General features: G+C 37.5%; 1 protein-coding gene across 2 annotated transcripts in view; it reads left to right on the top strand.

Moving 5' to 3' along the window:
• Positions 1 to 20,966, top strand: part of SRPK1 (SRSF protein kinase 1) — a 76,361-nt gene extending 55,395 nt beyond the window's left edge. The window contains exons 9-16 of one of the 2 annotated variants that reach the window (XM_010848649.1): positions 1,344 to 1,369; positions 1,799 to 2,012; positions 2,394 to 2,813; positions 3,538 to 3,638; positions 9,081 to 9,188; positions 13,495 to 13,564; positions 16,980 to 17,072; positions 18,489 to 20,966. In XM_010848649.1, the coding sequence (XP_010846951.1) occupies positions 1,344 to 1,369; positions 1,799 to 2,012; positions 2,394 to 2,813; positions 3,538 to 3,638; positions 9,081 to 9,188; positions 13,495 to 13,564; positions 16,980 to 17,072; positions 18,489 to 18,673 (1,217 nt within the window). In that variant the 3' untranslated portion in view covers positions 18,674 to 20,966. The other variant, XM_010848650.1, reaches the window with a different exon arrangement.
• The last annotated feature ends 1,290 nt before the right edge of the window (positions 20,967 to 22,256 follow it).

The raw sequence follows: 22,256 nt of genomic DNA, 5'->3' as shown, positions 1-22,256 counted from the left end.
TTTCTGCCATAAGGGTGGTGTCATCTGCATATCTGAGGTTATTGATATTTCTCCCTGCAATCTTGATTCCAGCTTGTACTTCTTCCAGCCCAGCGTTTCTCATGATGTACTCTGCATATAAGTTAAATAAGCAGGGTGACAATATACAGCCTTGACGTACTCCTTTTCCTGTTCGGAACCAGTCTGTTGTTCCCTGTCCAGTTCTAACTGTTGCTTCCTGACCTGCATACAGATTTCTCAAGAGGCAGGTCAGATGGTCTGGTATTCCCATCTCTTTCAAAATTTTCCACAGTTTATTGTGATCCACACAGTCAAAGGCTTTGGCATAGTTAATAAAGCAGAAATAGATATTTTTCTGGAACTCTCTTGCTTTTTCCATGATCCATTGGATGTTGACCATTTGATCTCTGGTTCCTCTGCCTTTTCTAAAACCAGCTTGAACATCTGGAAGTTCGCAGTTCACGTATTGCTAAAGCCTGGCTTGGAGAATCTTGATCATTACTTTACTAGCATGTGAGATGAGTGCAATTGTGTGGTAGTTTGAGCATTCTTTGGCATTGCCTTTCTTTGGAATTGGAATGAAAACTGACCTTTTCCAGTCCTGTGGCCACTGCTGAGTTTTCCATATTTATGAGTTTATTTTACCACAATTTAAAAAAATATTTTTTTTAAGGAGGACTGAAGAGTCTACCTTCCAGCTAAACTAAATTAATATCTATAACATACTATGTAATAAATTACCGTAACTGTTGATACCACTTTCCTTTTAAAACTGACAAGTGCCAAGAGGAACTAGCCTTAGGTAAGAGATGAGATGGTTGTTGCCTATCATATTCCATTCTAAGCGCTACATGGGAAGGGGATTTTAGCAACATTAATAGTGTGAATTGGGCTATCCTGTGGATCAGTGGTGAAGAATCCGCTTGCCAGTGAAGGAGAGGCAGGTTCATTCTCTGGGTCGGGAAGATCCACCAGAGAAGGAAATGGCAACCCACCCCAATATTTTTGCCTGGGAAATCCCATAGACAGAGGAGCCTGGTGGGCTGCAGTCCATGGGGTCACAAAAGAGTCAAACACGACAGTGACTAAACAATAGTATAAATCAGAAACGGGCACTTGGTTCTTTGCATGTACTGATGCTATTTGGAGAAGAGTTTATTTAAATTTATTTTAATGGGTCACCTTTTCTATGCATTGTTCTTTAAATGTTATTATTTTTTTTAATGTTGTTTCTCACAGTTGCTTAACACACTGTACAAAAAAGACTTCATTCTGATAGGGTATCTTAGTTTATATTGCCTGCTGAATGCCAAGATTCTGACTTGGTTTTCTTTTCTTTTCAGTCAGTACCGCACCCCAACCTAAACCAGTAAGTATAAGGTGTTTCTACATTTAATTCTGATCTATGGGCAATGGGCAGGGGTTCTTCTCTTATGGATCACAGTTTATTTAGAGTTTAGAAAACAAAGAAAAAATGTTCCTGCGCTTCTGTAATTTTCTCCAGTAAATTCCTGTGTGTCTTCAGCAAGTTTGTACTGGTGAGGCCTCCATAAATTTGAGCATGTTTGAGCGTGAACCAGCCCCACAGACTGTTCTGAGGACCAAGATTTGTTGTGTATTTTGTTTTAATTTGGTTTCATAAGAGTATCTGCATTTTTTTGGTTAATGAAAAACTTAAGTGTTGTGTTAGGGAAATAGTGGAATTTAATCAGGAAGTAATTAAAATTAATAGTTATCTCCAACTAGGGGTAATGGATTAGCCACCTGAAGGCTTTATCTGTTTGTAATCTCTGCCCAGGCTGACAAAATGTCAAAGAATAAGAAGAAGAAATTGAAGAAGAAGCAGAAGCGCCAGGCAGAATTACTAGAGAAGCGAATGCAGGAGATTGAGGAAATGGAGAAAGAGTCGGGCCCCGGGCAAAAAAGACCAAACCAGCAAGAAGAATCAGAGAGGCCTGTTGAAAGACCTTTGAAAGAGAACCCACCTAATAAAATGACCCAAGAAAAACTTGGTATAAATAGAGCATCACAAATTACTTTATAGCAAACTTTAATTTATCATTGTTATATAATGTAGTGGTTTCATGCGTACACAGCATCTCTGGGGGTGTCCTTACACAGTAAGAATATAGAACTTGTCATAAATGTTAGGGAGGTAATATTCAAATGTAATTTCTAAGTTTTCTCAGGAAATGCAACATAGACCTTTTTTAGCAATTGGGTAAGAATTAGAAGATCTTTGTCCTTCCATGAGTAGGCTTTCGATGTGCAATCATGTTTTTATGTCACTCTGTATAAGTTCTGGAAAATGTTCTAATCTTATGGAGAGATTTTTTTTTTTGCTTTCATGCATACGCATACATGTGCATCCTTTTTGTCTGTTTGTTCCTTAGAAGAGTCAAGTACCATTCACCAGGATCAGACACTTACAGGACGTGGTATAGAGGGTGGTGCAGCAGAAATTAATTGCAATGGAGTAATTGAAATCATTAATTTTACTGAGAACAGTAATAAAGAAACATTGAGGCTTAAAGAGGATCTACGTAATGCTAATGACTGTGATATCCAAAATTTGAAGCAGGAACCTAGTTTACTAAGTTCCCAAAATGGAGACAGCAGCACATCTCAAGAAACAGACTCTTGTACACCTGTAACCTCTGAGGTGTCCGATACCATGATGTGCCAGTCTTCATCAAACGTAGACCAGTCATTCAGTGAACAGGACATCAGCCAACTTCAAGAAAGCATTCGGGCAGAGATACCCTGTGAAGATGAACAAGAGCAAGAACATAATGGACCACTAGACAACAAAGGTAGTTTCCCATTACTCCTTTCCTCCATAAGATATTCATGAATTTCTAATACATCAGACAAAGACAAATAATGTATGTTATCACTTACATGTGGAACCCAAAAAATAAATGAGCAAAACAGAAATTGACTTGCAGGTATACATACAAATGAGAAGAGAGAGAAGGGGAAGGAAAGATGGAGGTGGGGACTGAGAAGAACAAGCTACTATGTATAATAAAATAGACAGGCTAAGGGATATATTTTACAGTCCAGGGAAATACAGCATTATTTGTGGTGACTTTAAATGGAATGTAATCTATAAAAATGCTGAGTTGCTGTGTTGTATACTGAAACTAATATGTTGTAAATCAACTATACAATTTTTTTTTAATTACCACATAGAAAAAAATTTTTCATGAGTTTCTAAAATAAAAGTATACCTTTGTTGTCATAAATACAGCTTTACAGCAGGTATCCGAGTTACCTTCAGTGTATAGATGTGTAGTTCAGTTTGATCTTTATTGGTCATATAGTGAACACACAGCGTTTTTACTTGTCGCTTTGAAGGCAGAGGTTTTATTTCTGGAAACTTGAGGTGTTGCTTTTACTTGTTTTCAGTCTTAGAAAATGTATTAATAGGTGGCCAGTTGGGGGCCTGGGTGTGTTACCTCACAGAGTTTTGTTAACCTTTGGATATTTCTCTGTTCATTGAACAGTCTTATTGATGATACCTGTTGTCTATAGGAAAATCCACTGCTGGAAATTTTCTTGTTAACCCCCTTGAGCCAAAAAATGCAGAAAAGCTCCAAGTGAAGATCGCTGATCTTGGAAATGCCTGTTGGGTGGTAAGTTAAGCTTGTCTCAGTGTTTTGAAGAGACTGGGGATAAATAAGAATTTGGACTTCGTCGTGCGAAAAGAAGAAAACATCTGCAGTTCTCAACCTAGATTGCCAGTGACCATTTTAACTTTCTCTTAACCTTTGCATGAGTAGAGAGAATGGTATGCTGAAACAGTCCCCTCCTGCCCCTGCACAAGGTACCTGTCACCGACATTCAGTGATATCCACTCTTGGCTGGTTTTATCTGTATCCTCATTGACATTCATAGTCCAAATGCCCACGTTCAGACTTTCCCTTCTGTTTTTTAAATCAGCATCTAACCAACGTATTAATTGTAACCTTTTAATTCACTTAGTATATTTTGGAGCCTTTGTCAACCACAAATTTATATCAAATTCAGTTTTATGTGATACTTGCTAATATACTACAACCTTCACATATTCTTGACAGTTCTTTGTGATGAACAGTCTTTGCTCATGAGTCTTCTGTAGTTGACCTAGAACATGCCCAGACATGACATTGCTAAGTCAGAAGTTGAGTGCTTTTTTTAAAGGGGGGTTTTGATATATAGTATCTTATTAATACTGTTGTTTACCAAGTTAGTGCTTTTGTGTTATTTTTAATGAATATCTTTTTAAAAATCTACAAAGAGTTGCACAATAAACAGTACTATTCAAAGAGCCATATGCTTTATAAACAGGGATGCTGGAGACTATTGAGGTGAAATCCACTTTAATAGATCCTGTTCATTTTTATATTTCACATTCCCTATTTCACATGACATTCTGTATCTAATGGTTCATAACCAAGTAGGATCTCAATTTCAGTATTGATTCCAGAATATTGTGGTAACATTTTAGTAAACATCAAGTCAGTACTTAGCACTAACTGATAGGAATATGGAAAAGCTTTTTAGGTAATTGGAATTATCTCACCAGGCCACCATATTTTTACCTGCATGACTACAGTGGCTCCTCACTTCTCTTCGTTGTCCTTTCCTCTTACTGTTCTCAACACAACTATCAGAGTGATCCTTTTAAATGCATGTCAGATATTCTCAAAACTTTGTGGTGGCTTCCTTTAGAATGAATAGAAGATCCTTACTGTGGCCCACATACCACCACATGAAGCAAAAAACTTAGTTTCAAAAAGAGTAGATTTTCTTCAAGTTCCTGTTCAGATGGCATCTTACCAGGGGGATCTTTGCCTGAACACCTGCCTAACATAAACCACTACTCTTTACACCCACACACCTTTTATATTCACTCACGTATTTCCTTTTTTTTCCTCTCACCCTCTCCCCTAAGTTTTCTTTCTCCACGGCACTTAACCCAATCTGATTCTACATATTTGTTTAATATCCCTTTCGCTATCATGTATGTCCCATCACATCAGAGATTTTTTTTCATTCATTGCTGTATCTATAGTGCTTAGAACAGTACCTGGTATATAGGAGCTGCTTATTAAGTATTTAAAGCAATTATAGAGGAAAACATTGACTCTAACAAAAATCATGTGGTATAAACTTCAAACGTCTGTCAGTTTTCTGCTTACGTCATTTCAAGTTCCTTTGCCTTTGTGTTTGGAACGCCTTCTGTCACACCTGTCTTGTGCATTTGGCATACTTTGCCTTATTTGGGTTGTCTTTCCTGTCATTTTTCTACACAGAATTAATCTATTTTCTTTAGTTCTCGCATACATTTCTTTTTTTTAATGAGTCTCTATGCTAAAGTGACTTTGTGTGGGCGCAGGCTTGACCTGGGCACTAGCACGGTGGTGACTACACGTGGCGCCTGTCCTGCCAGGTCCTGGTCTGACCCCACATCTTGCCGGTCTCTTAAGCACAGCAGCATCTGGCATTCTCTAATGGAATTTTATATTATTTTCAAAGAGCTTGGTTTTTTAAAATATTATACTTTTCGCTCATCACTTACGCACATACATATATAGCTTAGGGTCACTTACATAGATTTTAGTTCAAAAATCTGTGCCCTTCCTTTGCCAGTTTTTCACTCCCTGCATAATGGTATTTACCTTCATTATTGTTAATAAATAACTTAGGTATATTGCTTCCAATTCTTTTCAGTTTTAGCTATTTCTTCCTTTCCAATAGGACTTACCTGCCATTATATCTATCCCCTATCTTGTCAATTTAATATGACTTTGGGCTAAATAATTTCATGTTTCTATTATTAGGACTCTGATGCTATCTTCAGCTAAACTAAGTATATATTGTGTTATGATTCCTTTTCTCTTTTTGCCTAACACTGTTGCTTCATTTATTTACGCGTTTTGTTGTTGTTGTTTTTAACTTTTATCATTTAATTCCACCCCATACTTTGACCCATTGCTTTGAATACATACACTTTAATACACATGGATACCTTGGGTATTGGTCAACTTTTTCTTCCTAAAGAGCTCTATCCTGGAACTTGTCTTCTAATCTGTGTTCATCTCTTTGGTTCATCTGCTGCGTCACTGCCATTTGAGATTTCCTTTCGTAGTCATCCTCGAGATTATTGTTAATTCTCTCTATATATACATTTTGTGTCTCTCTGATCTTCTTTCCTGGTTTACTCCATCATGGTTTTTGTTTGAAATATGTACAGCTTTTAGTGGCTTCCTAAAGTAGTGAGCATCCTTGCATAGCTAATAATGTCTTCATTCTGTTTTTATACTCAGTTGACCGCATGTAAAATTCTAGGATGAAAATCATTTTCCCTCAGAATGTTTGTCATTGCTTCATGTTTTTCTAGTTTCTTGTCATTGCTGCTGAAAGTCTAGAGTCATTCTGATTTTTGGACCTTTGTATGAAATCTTTTCCCCTGAGGAAGTCTGTGGGATCATTTAACAGCCATGTGCCTCATGCCATCTATTTTCATCCATTAGCTAAGAACCCAGTGTGTGCTGTCAGTATTGAAACGCTGGTTCTTTGGTTTTGTTTCTTGATTTTTTTATTTTTTTTTTTCTCTAATTCTCTTCTTTTCTAGCTCTGGTACCTCATTATTCAAATGTTAGATTTTATTCAGGTTCTCTAATTTTCTTACATATCTCTTCTATTTTCTAACACTTCCTTTTCCAGGAGATTTCTCAGCTTGTGCTTTTAAGCCTTATATTTTCTTATTTCTCTTATTATATTCTTACTTTTTAAGAGTTCCTTGGTTCCATGATTATCTCTGAGAGGATATTATTTTTCCATTTTCTTCTTTATATGGTGTCTTCCTTGCTTTTTTTGTTTAGGGTCATTAAACAAAAGACTGACTGACCATTTGAATGGAGTGCCAGAAAGCTGTTTAGAAGCTTTGTGCCTGGTGGATCTTGTTGAATTACTCACTATAAAATGATCTGTCTGAGCTGTTTCATTTCATCCTCAGATGTCAAGGTCTTAGATTGGTCATGTTTCCCACAGAAAATTTAAGTCTTCCTCAAATCTCTTAACCAGAGAGTAAATGCCTGACTGCTAGTGTTTTGAAAACTGAGTTAAGCTAGAAAACTGGGGGTTCAGCATACAATTACATATAGTCACTTAATTGCCCTGTATTCAGAATAGTACTCTCCCCTCAACCATGCCGAGCATCCTCCAGGAGCTGTTTTACCTGCTTCAGACAAAACCTCTGTGTTGGGTCAGGGAAGGGCTGTTACACTGCATCATGCCTGTGTTCTGAGCTCTGTTTCTTTAAAAGGTGTTCTAAAGCAGTGTTCATTTGTTCAATCCCACTTACCCGCCTACTTCCAGAAATAACCTGATACCTCGAAATCCTTGGGAGGAGGAATACTGTGGTGTTTATCACTGTGCTTCTCAGCTTTCACTAGTGGCTTATTATTCAGCTTCCTTGGATCCATTAAGACATTTAATAATGATCTCTCTGCTTTCCAGCTCCTAAACTGTATTGCTGTGACTTCTTTGCCATTCTCGGTCTTTGTCAGTTTATTCTTTATTTATTTTTTAAAATGTATTTATTTATTTGAATGTGCCGAGTCTTAGTTGCAGCATGTGGGATCTAGTTCCCTGACCAGGCCCCCTGCATTGGGAGCACATGTCTTAACTGCAACCTACAGGGAAGTCCCTGTCAAGTTTATTCTTTAAAAATTGAACACTGGATTCTCTACAGAAGTGGAGTTTCAGGAATAAGTGGATGTGTGTGTTTCCAGTTCAACTTCTTTTGATGACTCTTGGCCTCATTTATCCTTTACAGAGTCTTTGTAAGGCAGTAGTAAGGCACCATGAGTAGAGACAGCTCCCTTGAAAACAGCATGTCCGCTTTTCTAAGTGTATCACCTGTAGTACATTTCCACTTCAAACTCAGTATCTGAACCCATTGTTTTCTTGTAAAACCACATCCCTCTCTAAGGCTTTCCACCCATTTTTTGTTGACAACTTCTACCACAGAGTTCCTTTTGACTCTTCTTCCTGTCTCCCACTTCTAGCCATTGAATTTTTAAATTGTGCTTATTCTTCCTGTGAATGTCCTTGGTTTTAACTCTTCTCTCTCCTGTTTTCACAGCCATTGTTCAGATGTTCATTACTAAGCCTAAATCTGGCCATAAAAAAGAAGATTACCGGAATGGTGTTCTCAGAGGTCCTGTCAGTATTCTTACAGGACGCTCTCCTGTTTCCTAACATGCTGTGGTGTTCTTTTGTCGCCAGATGAAATCTGAACTCTTCAACCTAGCAGTTAGCTGTGTTTGGCTTTTGCAAATGTCTTTCCATGCCTTTGTGATGTCCCCTCTACCTGAAGTACTTCTGGTCAAACTTGTTCCCTTTGGAGCTCCTCTCAGTGTTGGTTTTCTGCCTGAAGCTTACTCTGCCTAAATTCTGCGCTTCACAAATTGCTGTTTTCTTTATTTTTAGATGTTTTCCCTTTTCCCCATACATGTGTTAAAGAAACTGGTTGTTTTGATCATTGCATCTCCATAGTGGTTAACATGGTCCCCAAGATAAATGTTTTGTATTTTTGGAGGGGTGAGGTAGCAAAACGAGACTGAAGGCAAGAAGTCTTTGGGTGGTGTTTGTAAGGCTCTTAAAACTTGAAACCTACATCTTTTATTTTCTCATGATGAGAACACAGCAAGGAAAAGTTTGAATGGAACCTAAATTGGGAACATTTATATGTTGAAATGCAAAGTATTTTAGACAAACAAACAACTTTTGTTTGGGGTGATAGTTTTCCATTTCTTAAAAAACAATTTGTTATTGCCTAACCTGTGTTATCCATATGTAAGTTCAGGCTCATGTTTGCAGAAATAATTTAGAGCAGATGGCATGTAAAGAAAAGTGCTATTTAAAGCCAATAGCATAAAAATGATACTTAAGAAATGAGCCACACGAGAACTTTGGTTTAGGGAAAACTTTGGTGAATTTATCTTAATCTCCGTTATTAAGCAATTATGACTTGTTACTTTTTAGAATAAATGAATTTTAAAATACTGTTTCCTTCATTTACTCAGCACAAACATTTCACCGAAGATATTCAAACAAGGCAGTATCGCTCCTTGGAAGTTTTGATAGGATCTGGCTATAATACCCCTGCTGACATTTGGAGCACAGCATGCATGGTAATGTTTTTCCTGTTGACTTTAACTTGTTATGTGGTAATTTGCTAATTTCAGTAGACCAGCAATTTAAAAAAATAGTAAAGAAATTTTTTTCTGACTTACTACTGGCACTCTAAATCCCATGTCTGGAGAGGTCTGAATTCAAAACCTTAGGTATAAACATCTGGCATTCCTTTCAGTTCCTGCCCAATTCCTGTTAGGTGAAGGAACCAAATGTTTCTTATTACAGATGGGGCTGGGGGTGGGTGTTAAAAACAACTGCTCAGAAGTGGTATTGCTTTTGCAGGTTACAGGTACCCCTTGCCCTTTCAGCTCTATTATCAGATAGGAAAAACCCTGGAAATTGATTCATTCTATACAGTTCTATTGGAGAAGGAAATGGCAACCCACTCAAGTGTTCTTGCCTGGAGAATCCCAGGGACAGAGGAGCCTAGTGGCCTGCTGTCTGTGGGGTCGCACAGAGTCAGACACGACTGATATGGCTTAGCAGCATACAGTTCTATACATTCAGCAGTTCTTCAGACATGAAGCTCAGTCATCCATGGATTCTTAAGTTGCTGCTTTCTCCTTGTCAAGCAACTACTCAAGTGATCAGATTTAGTTGCTATTAAATGACTTCCCACAAATAGCTTCATGTTGGAGCATATTAAATTGTTTCCTGAAATGGAGGTATTCTGATTTGTGATTGTGTGTTTTACTTTTTTCTCTCCTACTTGTTGTAAGTGCCGTACGGGCAGGAGCCATGTCTATTATTATGTATAGCTAAGTGTCTGGTTCAGGGCCTGAGACTTTTTGAGGGGGTGCTTACAGTGCATTTCTAATGCTCACTACCCAGAGTCATCACAGACTTCACAGATTAAAGGCATAGTTTTCCACAAGACTATTCTCACTTCAGACACCAGCTGCAAGCTCGGGGGTCCACAGGCCACCTACACTCCTGACCATCTGGCTACGAATTGGGGATTTCCACTACCTTTCAGATTTAGTAATTTGCTAGAATCATTCACAGAACTCAAGAAAGAGCTAAAATATTACAGTTCTGATATAAAGAATATAAATCAGGACCACCCAAATGAAAACATGCATATATTGAGGCCTGAGAGGGTACCAGAGATGAAGAAACTTCTGTGTCCTTAGCATACCTGACTTTCCTGACAAATCAATGTGTATCACCAACCAGGGAAGTTCACCCAAGCTTTGAGTGCCCAGAGTTTTTATTGAGATTTCATTACAGTCTCTAGCCTCCTTATCCTTCCGCGAGATTAGGAGGTCAGGCATGACAACATTCAGTTCAACACCTCAACTTCCTGATTGTACAATTGGTCTTACCCACACTGGGGGCATGTTCATCCCTGCTCTTGAAACTGTGTCTAGGGACCCACTATGAGTCACCTTATTAGTATAAACTGAAGAGCGGTCCTAAGGGGCCCACCATGAATAAGAGTCACTTTTATGACTTGGAAATCCCAAGAGTTTAGAGGCGCCCTCCCAGGAAACAAGAACAAGATCAAACAAATTCATTAGTATACAATAATACTTAATAAATATTTGTGGACCATCAAATGACTGAACTAAACCAGAAACAAACTATAATTTCAGCTGTTATTTTGTTTTGACACATCAGTGGTCTTTTAAGCAGGGGGCTACCCGAAATGAAGATGGTTTGGTATTGGTGCACAAGATGAAAAACATTGGGAAAAAAACTTCTTTCTTGCCGTACTTTAAAGCTTTGTATTGAGGGATTTGATGTGGTAGAGGAAATAACTGATACAGATGCCCCCATACAAAATATAGCTAGTGTGTAGGTGGCCTTTGATTTACTATGATGTGGTTTTTAATAGTTTAGTTGAGGGCAGTAAGTCCTGCTTGCTGTTGAAAATAGTACTGACAATGTCAGGCTTAAGAAGTAAGGCAAAAAAGATGAAAGGAGGGGTTGGTTAACGTAGGCCCCTCTTTGGACCAGCTCACATACAGGAATTTTGTTGAGTAAGGGAAGGTACTTAACTGACTTGAGACAGTATCATGAAAACTTGAGCCCCATTTATTACCCCAGATTTCTCTCATTTGCTAATAGACATAGAAATATTGCTTTAAATATCACCATACTCAGAGAATAAAAATAAATCTTAGAATATCATAAGTGTCCTGGAGACATGGATCCTCCTTCATCCTGTGCAATCAATTGATAGAAAGATTGGGACCCTTTCTGAGAAGTAAAAAGGCAAGTTGTGAGATTGCCTACCACTTTAGTGATTGATACTACCAAGTTAGAAGCAATTATAAGAAGGGAATGTTCTGTGAAGAGCATTAAGAATGAATAAAGAATAGATACTGTGTCCACAGTTTTATCTTTCCAGAATATCATACAGTTGAAATTAAACAGCATGATTTGTTAGCTTTTTTTTTAACTTTGTAATACTCATTTATGGTTCCTCCGTGTCTTTTCATGACTTGATAGTTCATTCCTTTTTAGCACTGAATAATATTCCATTATCTGGAGGTATCAGCACACTGGATTTAGTAACTGGTTTTGCCTGTGGCTGTTAGCATGACCCTGACTGGCATAGAATAGGCCCTTTGGTCAGCATGAGACAAGGACAGGAGTGTAGCACCAGAGCCCTGGATCTGGGATGGACTTGGCCTTTCCGTTCTGGTCAGGTTGCTCATCTGTAAAGGAAAGATGTTCAACTAGGTGTTTTGTAAGCAAGTTTCTAGGGGTTTTTAGTTCTGTTGTGATCTTTTGGTTTGGGTTGGGTTTTTTGTACTGTTAATTATAAAATTGTAACTAATAAGCAACTACCTTATGTTCCAAAAATAAAGTTCTTTTAGAGAACTTTAAGTATCTAGGTGGAAAGTTTTAGTGTTTTTGATCTGTTTTTGTTTTGCCACACCACATGGCATGTGGAAGGAACTTTAGTTCCCCAACCAGGAATTGAACCTATGCCTCCTGCATTGGAAGAGTAGAGACTTAACCACTGGACTTCCAGGAACGTGCCTAGAGTATTTTAAATTTTTAGAAAACTATCTTCTTTTTTAACTTGTAATATTTTCACTGAATCTCAACATGAGGAAAAATTAAAGTACTGGTTTTAGGAGAGATTGACAAATTTTGATGAACAAGAATCCGTTTGTTTCTGTTCTGCTTTGAGGGTGTAACAAGTATCTGCTTTATCAGTGTAGTTCAGTAACGAACTGCTAGCATGTAAAACAAGCTATGCTGAGCAAGGAGCCACACAGCATTGCTGACATTTTAGAGACAATCCTGAAACTTCTGGTTTTGTGGTCTTGTTCTGGGCAGTAGTACAGCCCAGGTGATACATTTTTGAGAAAGACTCTGCTTTTGTGACAATGGCAGACCACCAAGACCTAGACCTGGATCTAAATTGAGACTGTGCCCCAACTAAATTCACCCCACATTCCTGAGATTGTCTGGGATACTTGGCACCATTGAGTCAGTCAAAATTAACCCGTGGTTACTAGCACTTGACTGATAACTGTACTTTTTATATCAATAAGGTCCTTTTTAAAACTGCTGTTAAATTACTTGCTTTCTTGTTAATCATTGAAAAATTAATACAGCCCCATCACTCGGATGCTGTCCTCTGTACTGACGCTTACTCCTAAGGAAATTGCTTTTTCAGACCCTCTTAAACTGTTTACAAATTTTCTTGTTATAGGAGACATGCCTCTCTTTTTCTGATTGTTGAATGCATACCTGCTGATCAGTATTAGTGGCTTCTGACTCCGTTTATACTTCATCTTTTTCTGATTCTCTATAGACCAAGGAATTGGGAACTCTCTATCTGGGACAGTTTAAGAAGTGCTTTCCAAAGCAAAACTTACTTTAAAAGTGCTTTCTACCAAACTCTAAAGAGTCCTAAGTAGAAAAATTTCTGAATTTTTTTGGTTTTAAGTACAAAATCTTAATTTCTAGATGTGTGAATTTATTAAAAAATACTCACCTCATGAATAATTTAATAACTTAGAATCACCTTAGATATGTCCCTCTCTGAGCAAAAAGAGAAACTTAAGAGAGTTGAATTAATGATTAAGAGATTGGGACGCAGGGGGCTTGGAATAATCCATATATTGATATTAACTGAGCTTTTGCAGTTTTCTTGCTCCATTTTATTAAGGTGCAGGTGTGAAAGGAAAGTTCTTTAAGAATAATTTTAGACAATGTTTTAAATGATCATTTGCAGGTTTTTCCAAGAAAAAAAATTACTAAAATTGAGCCAAATAGCAGTAAACTTCCCAGAGGTCTTTTTTTTTTAAGGCTTTCATAAGCTTTTCCTTTTTTTCTTAGGCCTTTGAACTGGCCACAGGCGACTATTTATTTGAACCTCATTCGGGGGAGGAGTACACTCGAGATGAAGGTAGGTCCTCTCACCTGAGGCTGTCTGTGTATGGTGGCTGTCATCTGTTAGTACTAAAGAGCCTTAGTCTTCTTAGTGTGCTAAGTATATATAAATCCCAGAAAAGAAATATATTTTATATTAAGTATTAGATATAGTAGATATTTATGATAGATATTAAAGAATTCTATGTAAAGATTAGAGAAAAGGCCACAGTTGGTTGAACTGAAACTTGTATTTGCCAGATTTCTTCTAAAGCATCTAGTTGTCTTCCTTCCTGTATATTAGTAAATCAGTGATTCATTCTTTACCCAGTTTGGATCTACCTGTTCATCGATTTGTTGCCTAGTTATGCTTCCAACTTTATCCGGAAGTCAATTTCAACATACATACACTCCTTGAATGCAGAGAATATATCCTCTTTGTCTATATAAATTATACAGCATTTAGCGTTCTTTTTTTTTCCTTTCTGAAAATGAAAGCTATATATTTTTTCTTTTTAAATGATACTAACATTTAGAATTCCATTTTAAAAGAAAATATTACAGGTTTATATTTTACAATACCAGTAGGAAAAGCCTAAGCTGTCAGTTGCTCTGAGAGGCTGTGAAACCAGACAATTAAATGTGTGATTATTTTTTTTTAATCATGGTGGCATTCAAGTAACTAGATGATAGCATGAATTTAAGAACTTTATTAAAGGAATGTTTTACCTTCTTTATTATATGATTTTGGCGCTTTTGTTTTCAGAATCATTGGGGATTACTTTGAGAGAGTACTGCCACTGTACCCACCCAGGGTGGAAAATAGGTCTTTTACTTTCTGTGCTTTCCTTGATCCTTTAAGAAAACAGGTTCTGTGCTGTATGAAACTGACAGTGCTCTTTTCTCAAACTGGGGTGTCAATAGGCAGTGTGAGTAAAACCTCCTAATAAGTATTGTTTGGAAAATGCTCTGCTAACTAATCTCCATAGCCATATACCTATTTTAATGGGTACAATTTGGACATAATTTCAATACATAAGCCCCTTTTAAGAATATACTATAATTACTACCTCTGTACACACTTGATTTTCCCTATTATCTGCTTGCTTCTTTTCTGGATTATAAGTTTGGGGGCATAGACTTAACACTGTTTTAGAAATGCACTACTAGGGACTTCCCTGGTAGTCCAGTGGTTAAGATTTCATGCTCCCAATGCAGGGGGCCCAGGTTCAATCCCTGGTCAAGGTATTAAGATCCCACATGTTGCACTGCACAGCACAGCAAAAAAAAGAAAGCCCTACTATGTCTGTTTTGTAAGGGTAATTAATTTTTTTTCTTTCCCTAGATTCCCTATAAATAGTCTGTGGTACAAAACTCATATAGTGGCTAGAATTATATTATATGGGGTATTATGCTATCAAACCTGAAAAGTGAAATGTAAATGAAAGTCTCAAGAGACGCGAGAGAACCAGTTACCCTAGATATTTAGATCATAACTTACTCCCTTCCATTCCAGTCAATACTAATAGTCCTGAGATAAAACCTCAGTACTATAGGAGCAGGAAAAAGTAAACGCTTAGCCCTCGCTAGTGTAGGCGTAGGGTTAGGAGTCATGGTAGGACTGGGGCGTAAGTAGCATGTCTTCTGCTATTAGAGACATTCCACAGCCCTAAACCTTAGAATAATACTTAATAATTTTGCCTGTCAGGTATATTAATCCTATGATTAATTGATAAACGAGAGGTAGGTTGCTGCAACTAAAAGTAATGTTACGATTTCAAGGGGAAAATAATTCCTTAGCATAAGAAAAATAATAAAAGAACCAGTATTTTACTTGGAAGTTTACAGTAAGACAAATTATAGTCTCATTTATAATTAATGTATAAAAAGATACTTATTTGCAGATCCTGCCTAAAATTGGCAAAAATTTCGTATCAGTGAAATACTTGTTACCAGATCATAAATTCAGTCAGACCGCCCAAAGGTTATAGTGAGTTCATGAATAAAAAGCTGCTTTTAAATGACACCAGTGAGTCCTTTACATGAAAAATAGGAAGCACCTGAAACCTTCCCAAATTCCCAGATATGTGAATGTCCCTAGCATATTATTCCCCTCTGAGATGCATTATTAGAAGGTTTCAGTGATTCCTTTTGACCTTGATTCTATAACTGCAGAATTAAAGTCATTTTTAAAACTGTTTTGTGGCTAGGAGCCATTGCTTTTTAAATCTCTTCGTATTTCCTTTCTGCCACCTGCAGGGAAAGGTAGTAGGGCTGTCTGTAGGTGTGGATGCAGGCTAGTCCAAGCTCACCTGGAGACGAACTGCACGTCTCCTAGCAGCGCTCACAGTCCATAGTCCTGCTGGGACAGTTACAAGGCACTGCATGACTTAAACACTTTAGACCCAAATGTGGTCAAGTATAATAGCTGTGCTTTAAATGTTGTTGCTAATTTTTTCTTTAAAACTATGATTTATTAAATTACAAAAAACCCTCTGGACAAGACATGATGAGATAGGGGCTGTTATCTGAGCTCTAGCTCTTATTAGCTGTGTAACTCAAGTAGCCCATTCACATTGAGGTTTTATTTTCTCACCTTTAAAATGGGGTATTTAATTTTTGGCCTGTTCTACAAGGTGATTGTGAAAACTTAATCATATGTGAGTGCTTTGTCATGAACATTCTTAAATAAAGTGATATTATTTCCCACAGAGCCCTATTGAACACTGTTATAAATATCTGTTATCAGTATCTATCCTAGAATGTCTGAAGCATATTGGTACACTTTTTACCTTACTTGTAAAACCCACCTGAACCTAAACATATAGACAAAATAGAAATAAAATAGATAAGCCTCCAAACTTTAGAATGGGACTTGCCAACTACAGGTGATCAATCACCTGAAATAATTCTTGGCCTTCCCAGTCTTCCCTTGAGTATCCTGGGTTTTATTTGTAGTTCCTTTTAAGTAGCTAGTTTTTGAAAAAGCTATTCATAGAAAAACCTCTTTTACAGCTTGTCCTTGATCCTGTTCTTCTTACCCTTCTATTTTAGACCACATTGCGCACATTATAGAGCTGATAGGCAGAATTCCAAGACGCTTTGCCCTCAGTGGGAAATATTCACAGGACTTCTTCAATCGCAGAGGTAGTATTGTTAACATGAGTTTTCATCTAGGTCCCAGGGATGCAGCTTCAGGAAGCAGAGCATTCACACCAAGATGGTTTTTAGTTACCACTCAAGTCCCACTGGAGTGGTTATCTGATTTGTAATGGTTTTCTGGATTCTCCATTAGTTGGATAGAGTCCTCTTCTCATTTAGGACAGAAAGCAAGCTGAAATGCTTTACAAAGAGGTGTGCATGCTACTCTTTCTGCCAGTGTTTAGAATTATGTTCGTTATTCCTATTATGTATGTCTTTTTCCCCCCTCTTGAAATGTTTGAAACATACAGATCACATTGCATTGATCATAGAACTTCTGGGGAAGGTGCCTCGCAAGCTCATTGTGGCAGGAAAATATTCCAAGGAATTTTTCACCAAAAAAGGTAAAAGAAGTGTGTTTGTTCCCAGACATTGAGGGGACAAAAGTGTTTGACAATGAAGAGGTAAGTACTGCTGGGTACAGTGTCCTCAACACCTCAAGAAGGATGCTTCTTCCTTGAATGCAGAGCTGTGACTTAGCAGAGACTGGAGCCAGACCATCTGGGTTCAGATTCCAACTGCTGTACTACTGATACGATCTTTGACCCAAACTCAGTCTCCTGATTTCTAAATGGGGATTACTTCATATTAAATTAGTAGTGGGCACATAGTTCGTTGATTATTCCTACTATAGCACTTCTGAAAAATGGGCAGATTTTGCTGAGGCAGTTCCATCAAAAGACAAGTAAAATTAATTTTTATACTTTGAATTTCATAAGTTTATGTTATCATTTATTAGTAAGGAAAACAAAGATAAAATTCACCTTAAATTTTTTACTGGATAATATTATGTTGACATATTTAAATATGTATTTCTTAAGCATTCCAAATACTGAAATGTGAAAACCTGATCCTACAAGGGGCTAGAAAACTGTCCAACCTTTTTTCCCTTTTTGTCATGGTTCCCTTTTTCCTCAAAATCTCTATACTTGTGCTAAGAAAAATCTTTTTTTGTCAGCACTTGAGAGCAAGCAAGCATTTCTTAATGTTTCTATTTGGGGCAAGAAGATGGTGAAGTGCTTCCTGAGAGTTCTTCCTTTTGTGCAAAGTCAGGTTAATGGCATGCATGTACCAAGTAGGTAATCAGGCACTCACTGCCCACAGAAGAGACTTCAAATAAGTGTTATATAAGAAAAAAAAATTTAAAGCAGCATTAACCTTAACAAGTCACTGATAATTGACTGTCTTTAAAAAAAAAAAATTGTTTCGAGGAGGCAAAAGGAGATTGATGTTCCAAAATGGTACAGTGTGATTCAGCTGTATCTGAAAATTTGTGTTTTTTTAGTTTTATTTTTATACATGTTGGACGTGGTTTTTAGCTCATTATTTTTTAATTACTGCCTTATTTTGAAGCAACATTTACTAGATTATTGAGCCAAAAATAGAGTACAAGCAAATTATTCTTCGTATGTGGTAATAAATTGCCTCTGAATACCATAAGACCATGCTGAGTATATCGGCTTTTAATTTTCAGTTTAGTGAATACCTCGTTCCTGACAGGGCTACCCAACTTGCTCAGGACGAAAAATCCTAGAATGGTGGATCAAAATATTGTTTTAAATTTTTAGGCCTCGTGAAAAATGGAGACACTTCTTTCCAAGGAAGGCATTAGATAAGAGAGGTGCTTTATGAATAGAGAAGGATTAGATTCTGGTGGCAGTTTGATTTCTTGATAGACTGCCTGGATTAGTTCCTGGATTTCCGCAGAACAATGTCACTTAGCAATGTTGGTCAGTTTCTTTGTACTGTCTTTACCGTAGGTGACCTGAAACACATCACGAAGCTGAAACCCTGGGGCCTTTTTGAGGTTCTAGTGGAGAAGTATGAGTGGCCTCAGGAAGAGGCAGCCGGCTTCACAGATTTCTTACTGCCCATGTTGGAGCTGATCCCCGAGAAGAGGGCCACTGCCGCCGATTGTCTCCGGCACCCTTGGCTCAACTCTTAAGCCCAGTCCAGCACTGCAGCAGAGATCACGGGCTGGCCCTCCACCCCTCCCCTCCAAGCATTTCTCCCTTCCCTTTTCAGGGTGAAGCTCTGCCTTCAAGGGTTTCTAGGGTGTTTGTGTCTTTTATTTAATCCAACATGTTCATTTGGGTTTGCTTACTTGACCCTGTGGAGATCCTCCCACAGCCATTGGGCATCCTAGGTGAATTTGGCCTTGATTGGGCTCTGCCAAAGACTAATGGACTAAAATGTGAAACAGCCTCACACCCTGTACCCTTGTCTTTCCATCAGGACATCCTTTAAATTATAAGCATCCTTTTAAAAAGAGCTATGAAGATGTATGAGCTCATCCTTTTATTCACTGACTCTAAGAGTCAAATATTCTAGTGCATATCCTGTTGCCAGCATGAGGATGAGAAGGGGAAAGGGTGTTACTTCTATGTACAGCAGAGACATTAAACTTGCTGTATCCAGGCTGCATCATCTTCCTGGATTGTTTCTGTTGTTCTCTTTTCTTCATATTTTTTTCTGCGACTTTTAAGCTACTGTGTTTTTAAATGAGCTGTATAAACACCAAATTTAGGTAACATTTATCACTGTTCAAAGCACTGTCAAATTCCTTTCATCCTTTAATAACCCTAAGGTCCTCGAATCTTCAGTCTGATTTTTGATGGAAACAGAACTGGAACCATTGACTAGTAATTTCTTCAGAACCACATATGTTCTGCAAACAGTCCTTTCCTGTGTCTTTTCTGTACCCTAATAGCAGAATTACTTTGATTGGCTGTTTATTTTTTGTTTTTTAATCCCTGGCTGGCACTTTACTCATTGCACTTGAGTTTATTGCCCCATAATTAAAGAATTGAGGATGACTCTGGGAAAGAGAACTAAGTTTCAGAGATTTTCCCATCTAAGAAGAAACTATCCTAGAGTTCTTGGGTTTGTTTTTTTTTATTTTTACAAACAGTCCCCAATTTTTATTTAGGGCCTTTGCTTTACCTCGTCCAGAATTCAGCCATGAAGCAGTTTCCCCTTATGGCTTTGCCCTTCTCATTTTCTCAGAGGCTTCAGGTCTTAAACGAAATCCCAGGATACAAGAACCAAGGGGAGGGGGTGGGATGGTACTTTTTTCATTGTTGTTTATTTTGAGGGTTGTGTTTGTTTTTATTACTTTTCTTTCTCGATTGGTTTAAGATTAGCCATTCTCTGCTGCTATTTCCTTGTATAATGTAAGTTTTAAATTTTGAGATGATTGAAATGTACTTGAGGCTTTTTTTTTTTTAATGGGAAAAGGAATTTGTGAATCTTATTTTAGGATGAGCCTCTCCTAGACTTGCCCTAGACATTACATATATTCCTCGGGTCATATTGAAAAGCAAAAGGGGCAGGATTGGGGTCACAGCTGCTTGTTCTGCACGGACCAAGTGGGCCTTGGGGATTCAGCATTCTCCAGAAGTGGCTACGGGACTGATTTACAGAACGCCAAGGAGGTGCAACTTGAGGCTCCGCTAACAAAGCAGCGATGAGACTGCTGGGTGGCCAACTTTCTGTACAGAAAATTGGAATCTAGATTCTGTCATTTACCAACAAAGGCAAAGGAAAAAGTGGTGCAATTATGCAATCCATTTAACTCACAAACATATTACCCTGAATAACTGGCCAGCCGTTTCATCGGATCCTTGATGGTAATCCTGAAATCAGACATGTTCCTGTAGAAAGAATTTTAAATGAGGCTGTCTATGCACCTATCAAGAATAAAGAAAATAGATTGTATCAAACAACGGCAGGGAAAATCCTTCAGCAGTTCTAACCCACTTTTGGTTTTCAGCGATATATACATGTAAAGCAATACCAGACTAGAACTGAATTCTTTCCTACACTGTAAAATCACAATTGTGGAATGATAGGAATTCTGGTGATGACATTAAGGTGAACTAAGCAAAACATACACAAATAGAAGGCCCTGTTTTAACAACTAACATGAAGAGAAATGTAATGAGAGAACCTGTAACTTCATTTTGGAAATGTTTTCCCACCAAATAAGGGCTTTCCCCCCATCTCTTAAAGAGCCAGATGAATTCAAAGCCGTAGAAAGAGGCAGCTGCAGAATTTGATCTTCCAAGTTTTCCCATGTACCTTTATTGAACTTACTGTCAAATTGCCAGGATCTCACTAAAGGATTTCTATTTGCTCTCAGTAAAAAATAAAACCCCAAACACATTTTTATTCTTTCTACTGGGTGCATTGTCTGTTTTCTTTGTAAATGCAGTACAATAAAATTATTTAATAACCTACATGTTTCCAGAAGATTTCTGTTTGTTGCCCAAGTTAATCTGACCTAGCTTCAGAATGGAGGAATGGATTGGTTGAGTTGCTTTTTGGACTTAATATACCGTGAAACTGTATAACTTAAACACATATCATTTTGTGTGGTTGGTAGCTTTGTTTCTATCTTTAAGGAGGTGAAGTGGGATTAACAAAGTACATTTTGGAAAATTCTAAGAAAATTGTTATTCCTATAACTCAGCACCATTTTTCCTGAATATTTGTGGGTTGTCTTTTTTTTTTTTTCTCTAAAGATCACAAAGTGCAAAATATCAAAATTTTGTGAACCTCAAGGCACTGGAATACACAGTCTTTCATGTATTTGTCTCGTTCACCCCTCAGTATAAATTCTTAGAAATGGGATTGGCTGGGGCAGAGAGTAAGCACATTTTAAAGGCATTTAGTAAATGTTGCCTAACTTAAGTGGAGAACAGTTGGACTGGTTTGTGGTGACCAACAGTGTTTGAATGAGCCTGTTGTAATCTCTCTCATTTTGTTCCTAATAGCCAGTTTGATTGCCCCAAAAGGGGAATATCTTGTTTTAATTTGATTTAATTTAATTTAATTAATTTAATTTAATGACTAGTATGGTCAGAATCTTGTCTCATAGGTTTTATTGGCCTTTTTTTGGTCATTTGCCTACGTTACCCAACTTTTCTTTTGGCATGCTTCCCTGTTTGATGATTTGGTAACATTTTTGCCATGTTTCTGTCACATTTTCCAGTTTTTTTAAGTTGCCTTTCATTTTTGTGATAATGTTTATTCATAAAGCCCTTCTCTAGCCCTGAACTCTATGTAAACTGCTTAATTATTTTGTTTTAATTGAACTGTGCTTTAAGGTATAATACACAGTGTGTTCGTATTGTAGTATTGACCAGAATGTAACCTGTTTAAAAAACAACCAAAAATTAAATTGGAATTCTTCAAGCCAGCATGTTCATCAGACTGACAATTCTAGGCAGTCCCTCTAGGTCTTGTGTTAAGCTATCTCAAAGGAACCATCAAACTGAGTTGAGTTACAACCCTGAGTATACACAGGGAAACCATTAAGCTGTTCCAGAGGTGAAATTCAAAAACTACTTAGATGATATGTATTTATCCTTTAAGTCATTGCACAGATATTAACCCACACCACCTCCTTAGGATATCAGAAACATCTCAGTTTAAAAAACCAGAAAAATTGAGATCGTGTGTTTAGAAGCTTTAACTAACCAAGTTTACATTAGTACCTACTTCTGTTACTGACTTGAGGGTTTTCC

This window comes from Bison bison, unplaced genomic scaffold (genome assembly GCF_000754665.1).
Source record: "Bison bison bison isolate TAMUID 2011002044 unplaced genomic scaffold, Bison_UMD1.0 scf7180017864270, whole genome shotgun sequence".
Lineage (NCBI taxonomy): Eukaryota > Metazoa > Chordata > Mammalia > Artiodactyla > Bovidae > Bison > Bison bison.
This window is presented reverse-complemented; position numbering and strand designations above follow the sequence as displayed.